This window comes from Poromitra crassiceps, assembly GCF_964638095.1.
Source record: "Poromitra crassiceps genome assembly, chromosome: 26".
Classification (NCBI taxonomy): Eukaryota; Metazoa; Chordata; class Actinopteri; order Beryciformes; family Melamphaidae; genus Poromitra; species Poromitra crassiceps.
In genome coordinates, this window is record NC_139640.1 from 15,245,196 (window position 1) to 15,257,129 (window position 11,934).

At 42.5% G+C, this 11,934-nt stretch overlaps 1 protein-coding gene across 1 annotated transcript; it reads right to left on the reverse strand.

Annotated features, from left to right (window-relative positions):
- Positions 1-1,163: 1,163 nt before the first annotated feature.
- On the reverse strand, positions 1,164-10,387 carry LOC310798749 (NADH dehydrogenase [ubiquinone] 1 beta subcomplex subunit 9-like). Its single transcript, XM_083661304.1, has 4 exons — positions 10,267-10,387; positions 7,980-8,172; positions 2,850-2,963; positions 1,164-1,557 (listed from the first exon to the last, which is right to left on the reverse strand). Exons 1-4 carry the CDS (start codon positions 10,353-10,355, stop codon positions 1,426-1,428), a joined length of 528 nt encoding a protein of 175 aa, XP_083517430.1. The 5' UTR covers positions 10,356-10,387; the 3' UTR covers positions 1,164-1,425.
- Positions 10,388-11,934: the final 1,547 nt, after the last annotated feature.

Here is an 11,934-nt window from a genome sequence, read left to right on the forward strand (position 1 = left end):
GTTACTTTCAAAATGTAATATACTACATATTACTAGTTACTCTCATTTGAAAGTAATAAGTTACTTTACAATATTACTGTCTGTGTAGAGTAACTTGTTACTTATTACACTACTTTTGCATTACTTTCACCAAAACAACAGCAGCAGCAGAATGACATCGCCGCCCCGGAACCATCCCGAAAAATTATGTCAACCGCCTTGAAGTCAGTGTAAACAATCCAAAATTCAAAATGTTGTTCTTTTCCTTTGTTATTGTCATCTGTAGTGGTTATTTGCATAAAAACAGACTGAAAATTTGATTAGGAAATGATTGTATCTTTATTTAAATATGCCTTGATTAAAAATGTTTTAACTCAATTTGTAACTTGAGTTACTTGACAAAGTAACTGGTATAATATTACTGACATCCTAAAAGTAATAAGTTATATTACTAAGTTACTGCTAAAAGTAATATATTACATGTAATATGTTACTTTTGTAATGAGTTACCCCCAACACTGGTATTTGCACAACACATTTGTTGAAACTAACGGTGATGAGCAACACCAGAAAGAAATCAATCCACAAGCTATTTAGGCTGTGAAAAATGCTACTTAACTTGATGTATAAAGGGGAGACTGGTGGGTACCCAGATAACCCATTTTCAGATAAATTGGGCTGAGTGGTTAAAGGACCCCTTTGAAATAGTTCTTCCCTCCCCAAAATTTAGCAAAACTTTGGAGCATCTTGCCCCCTTCCCAACAAGAGAGCATGACATGGTTGGTACCAACAGATGCCTTAGATCTTCTAGTGTCATATACCAGCATCTTCCGTTGTCTGTAGACTTAGAAATGAGTCTGCCACAGCCATTTGTTTTGCCGCGAGTGTTGGCGGACCACTTGCAGCCCACCTGCAATACCTCCACAGCCCACCAGTAGGGGCTGTGGCCCACATTTTGGGAATCACTGAACTAAGCATTTCTTTTTCATAGCAGAACCTTGGCCCAGGAACTCTAAGCCAGTTTTCATGATGATTTTTTTTTCCTCAGCATATTTCTATTAAATGATTCCAAGGTTTTCCGAAAAATACACAAATACCACTATTATATCAGATGATGTTCTGTGACGGAGTGCGCTGTGATCCAAAGTTCACACGTCAAACAGTATGAATAAATGAAACATACTTTACACCAATCAGAATATTTTCATCGTATATTAATTTATTGGAACAAGTGTTCTCATACAGCATCTCCGCGAACTCGGCAGGTTGTTTTCTACAAGACCTGTCCAAAGAAAAGAAAAAACTACAACTCCCATAACACTATAGTTCTATACAGATAGACGGCCATTGTTGTTGTGACTGTTTCCCCAGATGGTCAAATCACACCTGCCGCCATATAAGGATCCAGTCACCTTATATAGAGATGATGGGCGGCGGTGGTGGTGTTTATGTGGGGCGCTCCCGGGGCCGGGTGACGTACTGCCACCACAGGGGGGGGAGATCGCCCTCGGCACGGGCCGGGGGAAGAGCCTCCGTCCTGGGCCCGCCGGCCGGGGTCTCTGCCTGCAGCTGGGCCACCTGGGGAGGGAGGGGGTTAAGGAGAAAAAGCTGTGTCATTTACTACCGTCTGCTTACAGGATACTGCAGCACATGATTCACAGTAAAATCATTCACCGTAAAACTTAAATTAATAGAGAGCCGCAGGGATGACGTATATTTGTAGTCAGAACGCGGAAGCCCTGGACTTACTGGTTCTTCACTGTTTCTGTCTATGGGATTTTTGAATGGGTTTTTGCCGCGATGCTTCAAATACGGTCTCTGGGAAACGCAAGATTAATCAAACGCGAACCAGAGTTCCGTCGGATAATCTTCACACATGAGGACCACTTTTATGAGTTTTGAAGCGTAAATGCGAGCCCTAGAAGTAAAAAGCTCGAGCTAAGCTAATCCAGAACTACACACAGTGTCGCATAGGCTTCCACGTCACGTCACCACTCAACCTGGACTGTTGTTGATGTGTGCACTGATTACCCCGGGCTGAACAGGGCTGAACCAGGTGAGGGAAAGAGAATTTCCATGTTCGTCCTTTGAAGTGGTGACGTTATTGCGACGTATATATCCCCATCGACTCAAAAGTGTAGTCTCATTTAGCCGTTTGCTAGCTAGCTGCCCTTTTAACGGCACGTAAAAGCTTCAAAACTCGTAAAAGTGGTCCTCATGTGTGAAGATGATATTACTAAACACTGGTTCGCGTTTGATTAAGCCAGCGTTGCCCAGAGAGATTATTAGAAGCATCGCGCCAAAAACCCATTCAAAACTCCCATAGGCGAAAACAGTGAAGAACCAGGACTGTTAGCATCGATGATTTCCGGACTCGTTTCTGCGGCTCTCTATAGCCCGGGCGTGTATTTGTTTCAGAATCAGAATCACTTTTATTATTGCCACAGTATGCAAGTTACATACGAGGAATTTGTCTTAGTGCCTGTATGCAGCGTAGCGGTCACATCAATATACAGAGCTAAGAAGTAGGAAGATAACTGAAGACAATCACAAAGTTGCAAGTGCAATCAAATCGAGTCAATATATACAATATGTACATGAGTGGTGAAGTGTTCTGTGGATGATAAATATGAATTTACATGAGATTTACAGACTGAGTTAATATGTGCTTCCCCATTCATTTTCTCCATAGACATTTTGAAAAAATCTTATATAACGAGTTTTAAGGCTGGAACAAAACCGACCCGCCACCTACTGTATCGTGAGTGACCATAAAACATTTCACCAAAAATAACAACGGAGGGGGAAAGAATCGAATGTTTTATGGCCACGTTGACGGACAAGACAGACAGAGACGGTGTGCAGCCAACCTCTCTGTCCCAGCTCTGCTCCCTCAGTCTCTTCCACTGCTCCCTCTTGGAGAAGTAGTCAGGGTACATGGCCTTCTCGTCAGGGTGCCAGTGATCCAGCACCCACTCTGGGACCTGACAGAGACACAAAAGCATCCAAGCAGTAATTCTCAGTCATTTACTTAGGTTACTGTACATATTCACGTTCCCAGACGGACTTCTAGAAGAAAAAAATGCTTTTAAAATGTGCCTTTTTTAATCCATTTTCATATTCTTGCTTATTCATTTTCATATTATTTAGGGATGCACCAATATGAAAATTTTGGCCGATGCCGATAACCAATATTAACATTGCTGTTATGGCCGATAACCAATATTTACCGATGTCGATATGATCTGTATAAAACCACATTTTTATGATCATCACATTTTGTACATACTGAAAAACATGTTAACACTGAATTTGAAAAAGTTATGCATTTCTTTATTTGCAAAGCCTTTGGAAAAGCCCATAAATCATAGATTTACTGCATTATTTCATATCAATGTGAAGAATTTGGCTGATAATGATAACCGATATTAACATTGCAACATCTGACCGATACCGATATGACCGATATGTTAAAAAATGACTAACATCGGCCGATACCGATATGATTGCCGATATATCGTGCATCCCTAATATTATTTGTCCTTTGCATAACTCATCTTCGCCTTTACTTTACCATTGGTTTTACTGAAAGCACAAGCACAATTGTGCCACACTGTATACAGGTGAATTAAGTAGGCTACTAACTTGCACCATTTAAATCAATCCTTTGCTATATAGACTACATGATGTCAGGTGTTTCTCATTTCTTTCTACACCGTACGTACAGGTATTCAAAAGATATGCGTGTGTTCAGGGACGCATGAAGCTGGGGTGGGAGGAGAACAATGACGTGATGAAGGTTGGCGTAGTCGTACCAGCAAGAATTTCTATCCACTTTCACCCCTGGTGATCGCTCTAACACAGTCTGTACGGCACGCAGATTGAAAATTAAGCCATGTACGTTCTAGTTTTAATATAGGCAATATGGCAAATCAAGGTTCAAGTTCAAGGTTCAAGGATATTTATTGTCATTCCAAAACATGAAACATGAGAGGGAACGAAATATGAACTCAAGGTCCTGGTGGATAGATCAACTAGATTAACTAGGATATCATAAATCATAAAATAATAAATAAAAAAAATGGCCTAAACTCTCAAAATGTTGGCGTATCCCTGTAAGTAGGATTTTCACGCCTCTGTATGTTACAGAGTATTTATTTACAACTTTTTTACTTTTACTCCCTACATTTTAACACAAATATCTGTACTTTCTACTCCTTACATTTTCAAAACAGGCGAGTTACTTGAGTTTTAACCCATTGATACCTGATGCAGCATTTGTGCGTGTATCCCTTTAAGCGGTTCGTGGTCTTAAAGGGATACACACACAAATGAGGGATATACACGCAAATGCTGCATCAGGTATCAATGGGTTACTGCACAACAGACAAAAATGATGTAACGTTCTTTGTCTCTCTCGTATCGCGCTCTCCCAGCTTTCACGCATTATGTGCACCTTTTTTGCGAAGAAACCATATCACACAAATTATTAATCAAAGTGTAGCCTTTATACATCTTAAAACATGTTTAGAGGGGATCTTTTCAGTTGAATAGTCCAATATGATACGAGTTTCTGTTCGCTTTGCACAGAAACAGCCAGTAGAAATACAATTATACTTTTATTTGATTTCTTACGTTTACACTTCATTACATTTCAGAGCCTTGGTGCCTTGGGAGTCAGCAATCAGCTGATTGCTGATTGGTTGCAAGATGGCGCCGTCCCATGGCGACATGGTGTTGCTCACTCTGTTTGTTTGTGTCTTTTTTACATGTTCTGTTGAGAGTGTGTATTCCCCCGTCAAGTATGAAAGGATAGAGCTTCTAAGGATTCGCTCTGTGATGAAAGAAGGATTGAAGCCTGAGTTGCTCTTTACATCCAGTGACTTTGTTCGACAGCCCAGCCCGGCCAGCTCCCATGCTCATGTGCCCAGGAAACGTGGGAGTAGGGCTGGCGTTCTTGTGCGGCACAGAAAGCGCAGGTACCGGACTTCATTACCGAGTATGATACTCTCAAATGTGCGATCTTTACCCAACAAGCTGGACGAGTTGGCCATGTTAATCACTTCAAGGAAGGACTACGCGGATTGTTCGGCTATGTGCTTCACAGAGACATGGCTCAACTCCGGTATACCTGACTCGGCGTTGCAGCTGGAGGGCTTCACCCTACTCCGTGCAGACCGAACTACAGAGTCGCAGAAACAACGGGGTGGCGGCGTCTGCTTCTACGTTAACCAAAGGTGGTGTACCAACGTTGCTATTTCATCACAGTCATGTACTGTAGAACTCGAGACACTGACTATCAAATGTCGGCCATTTTATGCACCCAGGGAATTTGCATGTTATATCCTGGTAGCGGTCTACATTCCTCCTCAGGCTTCAGCCATGGCTGCCGCTCAGCAGCTTGCGACCCATATCATGGACCTAGAAAACTCTAACCCAGACTCGGTAATTCTGGTGTTGGGCGATTTTAATCATGTACGCCTGAGGAAAGTACTTCCAAGCTACAAGGAGCAGATCTCTGCTGCTACGAGAGGCAACAAAACACTCGACCAATGTCTCTGTGTCATCTCACGGGCCTTTCACACAGTGGTGAGAGCTCCACTCGGAGAATCCGATCACAACACGGTCTTTCTGATCCCCAAATATCGCCAGAGACTAAAGACTGTGAAGCCTTGCAAGAGGATGGTCAAGCAGTGGTCTCCTGAGAACATTGACAGGTTGAATGACTGTCTTCTGTCAACAAACTGGGACACATTTAAAGAGGCAAATAATGATTTGGACTCTTTTACCGATGCGGTCACATCTTATATAAAATTTGTTGAAGATGTTTGTATCCCATCTAAGTCAGTTACAGTCTATAGTAATAATAAACCATGGTTCAGTAAGGGCATCAAAGATCTATGGAAGAAGAAAAATGTTGCTTTTAAATCAGGCGACACTGATCTCTACAAAGCATGCAAGTATGAACTAAAGAAGGCAGTGAGTAGAGCCAAGATACAGTATAAAAACAAACTTGAAAGTAAGCTAAACTCTAATGACAACAGGAGCATGTGGAAAGGCATGCAGTTAATTACTAACTATAAAACAAAATCGGTCACCATAGATCCTGACCCTAATTTGCCTGATGAGCTGAATAAATTCTACTGCAGATTTGACACCAGCTCAGCCCCTCTGCCTCATCTTTCTTCACCGCCTCCTGAGGATGCTACACCTCCTTTTGTGATCACTGAGCATGAGGTTAGGAACCTTCTGCGTAAGCAGAATACTAGGAAGGCTGCAGGCCCTGACCTCATCTCACCTGCTACCCTGAAAGGGTGTGCAGATGGCCTGGCGCCTATTTTAACTCACATTTTTAACCGGTCTCTTTCAGAGCAGAGGGTCCCCGCATGTTTTAAGACTGCTGTTATTGTCCCTGTGCCCAAAAAATCCAATCCTAACTGTTTGAATGACTACAGACCTGTCGCGCTAACATCTGTAATAATGAAAGTCTTTGAGCGCCTTGTCTGTAATCACTTGTCTGATGCTGTTGTTCTCGAGCCCTATCAGTTTGCATACAGGGCGAAAAGGTCTGTTGACGATGCAGTGTCACTATGCTTGCACTCAGTTTTCCAACATCTTGAGGCACCAGCCACGTATGCCAGAGTCCTGTTTGTTGACTACAGCTCTGCATTTAATACGATCTTACCATCCAGGCTGCAAGACAAACTTCTTCAACTAGGAGTCCAAAAATCCCTGTGTAATTGGATAGTGAACTTCCTGCAGGGGAGGACGCAGGTGGTCAGAGTTGGTAATAAGCTCTCCAAGTCTCTGACTGTTAATACTGGGGCCCCCCAGGGTTGCGTTTTGTCCCCTTTGTTGTACTCTATCTACACAAACGACTGTGTTTCCCACTCCTCGTCTGTTAAAATGTTTAAGTTTGCCGATGATACCACATTGGTGGGGCTTATCTCTAACAACAATGAAACAGCTTACAGGAATGAGGTCTCAGCATTAGCAGTATGGTGTGCAGCTAACAACTTGGAGTTGAATGCCTCCAAAACAAAAGAAGTAGTCGTGGACTTCCGTAAGAAGTTTTTTTTTTTTTTTTTTTTTTTTTTTTTGTCGGAATGTGTGCATCGTACAGTGTGTGAGGGGAATTGTATGTCTTCATGTTTTGCTGTGTTCTGTGATTGAGCTCACTAAACCAAATTCCTATCAACGATGTTGAATGGCAATAAAGTATTGAAACTTGAAACTTGAAACTTTCTGGCGAACCAGCCCGTGTTCACACCAGTTTAAGCGGAGCCAAAGTGGGAGGACATTATTCGGTAGTCCTTCTTCAGTTTTTTAAGTTGATTAATTATTTGGTCTGGCGTTCGAGTGAACCCAGCCTTGGCCATCTCTTCCGCAAGTTCGGCATACGACTTGCTCTTTCTTGTACTGCTTTCTAGCTTTTCTTGAAATTCGGTAGATGCCCAAATCACCACTAAACATTTGGTTTCCTCAGCAGACGACTGCAAATTATCTGTGTTTTTTAATCTATAGCCATGTTTAAAATAAAGGCTTTTTAAAAAATTTCTACTACAAAGACCAGTGTTGCTGTGGGATTTTTTAAGGTTTGCTCTCTTCCACTCTCCACAAAGGTTTTTTTTTTGCGGGAGACAAACTTTATTTTTCTATTAACTACTTTAAGTTAACCCATCCACGTGCACCTGGCTCTCATATTTTTAAGTCCACGCAGCGCTCTTCTCTTCATCTATGCAAATTATTTTTCTCCATGTTGTCACTGCCTTCTTCTCCTTCCTGCTCGTTTTCACAGCCTAGAATGAGACACGCCCACTGATGATGTCACGGTTCCCAAGAAAAAAAAAACTCTTTTTTTGGTTCCGCTGAGAACCAACTTTTCAGGTTCCGAACCAATTATCTTTTTTCGGTCTGAACGCGCCGGCCGGTTCAAATTTGGGTTCGGGAACCGGAACCGGCACGGAGCCCTGCCGGTGTGAAAGCCCTATCTGTGTTACCTTGTAGCACTCGTATCTCTCATACGACGTTCCTCCTGGGGAGTCGGGGAAGATGTAGGGCTGTGGGTGCTGGTTGGCCCAGAACTCCTCCTCCCCAGCCTTCAGCAGCATGGTGGCCTTCACCAGGTCCTTCTCAGTCTTGCTGTCATCGAAGCGAGCGCGCAGCGTGACGGCATAGAACCGGTACTTGTCCCTGTTAACACCAAAACCAGAGCCACAGCAAAGCACCATATCAATTATAACCACATTCAATATATAGCAAAAACAAAAATGTGTCAATAATACATTGTACAATAATACAAGATCGTTAGCTGTAACTCATAAAGCGCGGGCATCAACTGTAGAGGCCTGGGACATCCTTTTTGGTTCTCTCTCAAACCCAGACTCTCTTGTTCAGATCTAAGGTGTCACTCTGATAGGATATAAGATCTACACATATACACATTTCTAGTGTCCATATTTTTAGTGTACTTGTACTTTTTTTTAATTGTTTTGTTTGTCTGCTTCCCTCATGTTTTTTTTTGTTTTCACTCCTTTATAACATTTATTTTTTTCTTTGCAAGGCAATGGTGATATGAATATAGTCCGTCAATTGCTGTTTGTATGCATATGACTCCTTGTACTATTTATGGTACCACTGTTATGATCTTCATTTGACAAAATTTTATAAAAATTTGATCACAAAAAAAAAAAACATATCGGGGAGGAGAACAATGAATGGTGATATATTAGCTCCACACATGAGACGCCATCACAATTTCTCCAATTCAATTATATTATTTAGACTTTAATTGGTTTACATTCTAGCAGCCAATGACATTGCTACTAGGGCTGAAAATAATGATTATTTTCATTGACGATTAATCTGGTCAATCTCCACTTCATGAGTGAGTCTCAGACTAACACAAAACACACGTAACATTACTGAGTCCAGCTTCTTAAATGTGATTATTTTCTGGTTTCTTTATTCCTCTATGACAGTCAACTGAATATCTTTGTGTTGTGGACAAAACAAGACACTTGAGGACATCATCTTGGGCTTTGGGCAGCACTGATCCACATTTTTCATCATTTTCTGACATTTTATAGACCAAACAATCGATCAGGAGGAGCCCCCCCACCACTACCGCCCCTCAACATACTCAGCAGCACTGTGTCTACAGCGGAAGCCTACAAGTTCCTGGGATCCACAATCTCCCAGAACCTAAAGTGGGAGTCCAATGTAGTCACAATCATCAAGAAGGCACAGCAGAGGATGTACTTTGCCAGCTCAAGAAGTACAAACTGCCCCAGGAGCTGCTGTTCTAGTTCTACACCGCCATCATCCAGTCCGTCCTCTGCAACTCTGGTTCAGGTCTGCCACCAAACAAGCACAGACTGCTACGGATGTTCAGGACTCAGGTATATGACTTTAAGATGTAAAAAAGAAGACACGTTTTTTTTTGTTTGTTTACGTTTGAAGGGCTCTACAAAAGTTAGTTAAGAAGAGTGTTATGCATACACATCAGTACCTTAACGACAATCATGCATCGCTGTAACATTTAAACTGCCCTTAACACTAACACTAAACCAGGCCACACACAGCATGTCACATTAGAACTGCAATGTATCCTCTTTAAAGTAGTGTAACGCTACGTTTATAAATCTGATAAAACGACTTTTCATATTGAGACAGAGTCAACTAGTGTCAGTTGACTTGATTGGCCAGCAGGCAAACTAGACTGTGTCCATGTTAAGCAGCCCCATGGATGTGCAACGAGTCCACGACAGTTTGACAGGAGTCGATGGGTTATCTCTAGCTAGCACCATAGTGACTGAGATTCCATTTACACCTGGCGTTAACATGTGTTTTCTGCAATCTGATTGCAGAAATGGTTGTCCTCTCAATCCGCATAAAGTTGGTGTATCCAGATTGAGAGGGCACATTGCATTTACACTTGTGTTCAATGTGTACACAATGCATCCCTGACCACCTCGGCACCTCCGGAGGTGGTTTGGCCGATCAGATTGCAATCCTTCTTCAATGCGTTTTGGGGGTGTTTACACCTGGCATTTCAAGTGATAAAACACAATCTGGTTGCAATCTGATCACAGAAAACGCATGTTAGCGCCAGGTGTAAATGGCCTCTGAGTGTTATCCAGAAAGTCTCCATCAGTGACCCGGTTAGCATTTAGCTGCTAGCCCAGGCGGCAGCACAGTTAGCATTTAACGCTAACTGCTAGCCCAGGCAGACAGGTGACACGCCTGCTAGATGTTATTTGAACAGGCCGTGTTGTGTTGACTGACCTGAAGATGCACCAGGACTCCAGGTGCCTCAGGGACTTCTTGTAGAGCCGCAGCACCTTCTGCTGGTGAGTCAGATAGGCAGTCGCCATCTTCTCCTTCCCCTGTCCTCTTCTGTCAGACAGCCAGCCGAGCCGAGGAGGATTCTGGGAGCTTTGACCACACTAACGTTACAAAACGCGCAAACATATTTCGTACCATTTAGTTTATCTTTTGGCCACGTTATAATTGTATAATATAATGTGCTATGCTGCTTACTTGTGCTGCTGGACATGATGTAAATACCCTAGACCGCGAGAGTAAATATTTCGGTAATGTGATTTCCATCTGGCTACTATAATAATTACGGTATTCCAGCACTGTTGCCAACATGCCACACTCCAGTCCGGAAGGTGGCGGTAATGCACCTCTAAGCTGGTTGCCAACCGCCAATCAAATCCATAGAAGAAGAAGAAGACGAAGAAGAACCAAAGAGCATGGAAGGAAAGAGACGAAACTCCGGCCATTTTTGGAAACAGAATGCGCCTCGCAGTGGTCAGCTGCGGTAGCGCGGGCCCCTATAATCAGCCTCTCTAAACAGTAACTCAACGGGAGAACACTCTAAATTTCGTGGATTCACATCTTTTCTGGGCGTACTGCAAATCTTGATTGAAGTGGTGTAGTGCAGGGATGTAAAACAACAACCATATTGTGGAAACTAAGCAAAATTTTTCGTTTTTTTCTTTTAGTTTTTTCAAGATAAATACCTAATGAAAAGGACCCGAGGTTAAAACCACGGCAACACACTTCTGACGGAGTGGACGACAGCCGCATTAGCTATTTATCTTGAAAAAACTAAACAAAGAAAACGAAACATTTTGCTTAGTTTCCACAATATGGTTGTTGTTTTACATCCCTGCACTACACCACTTCAGTCAAGATTTGCAGTACGCCCAGAAAAGATGTGAATCCACGAAATTTAGAGTGTTCTCCCGTTGAGTTACTGTTTAGAGAGGCTGATTATAGGGGCCCGCGCTACCGCAGCTGACCACTGCGAGCCTGTGCGAGGTTCTTTTGGAGCTGTCACGCTTCCAAAAATAAAAAATGGCGGAGGCTGCTGGGCGCTGATGTTGCAATGGGGCAATATGGAGCTTTCAGTTCTTTCCATAAAAGTTCTTTGGAAGAACCAAAGAGCATGGAAGGAAAGAGAGGAAACTCCGGCCATTTTTGGAAACAGAATGCGCCTCGCAGTGGTCAGCTGCGGTAGCGCGGGCCCCTATAATCAGCCTCTCTAAACAGTAACTCAACGGGAGAACACTCTAAATTTCGTGGATTCACATCTTTTCTGGGCGTACTGTAAATCTTGATTGAAGTGGTGTAGTGCAGGGATGTAAAACAACAACCATATTGTGGAAACTAAGCAAAATTTTTCGTTTTTTTCTTTTAGTTTTTTCAAGATAAATAGTAAATGCAAAGGACCCGAGGTTAAAACCACGGCAACACACTTCTGACGGAGTGGACGACAGCCGCATTAGCTATTTATCTTGAAAAAACTAAACAAAGAAAACGAAACATTTTGCTTAGTTTCCACAATATGGTTGTTGTTTTACATCCCTGCACTACACCACTTCAGTCAAGATTTGCAGTACGCCCAGAAAAGATGTGAATCCACGAAATTTAGAGTGTTCTCCC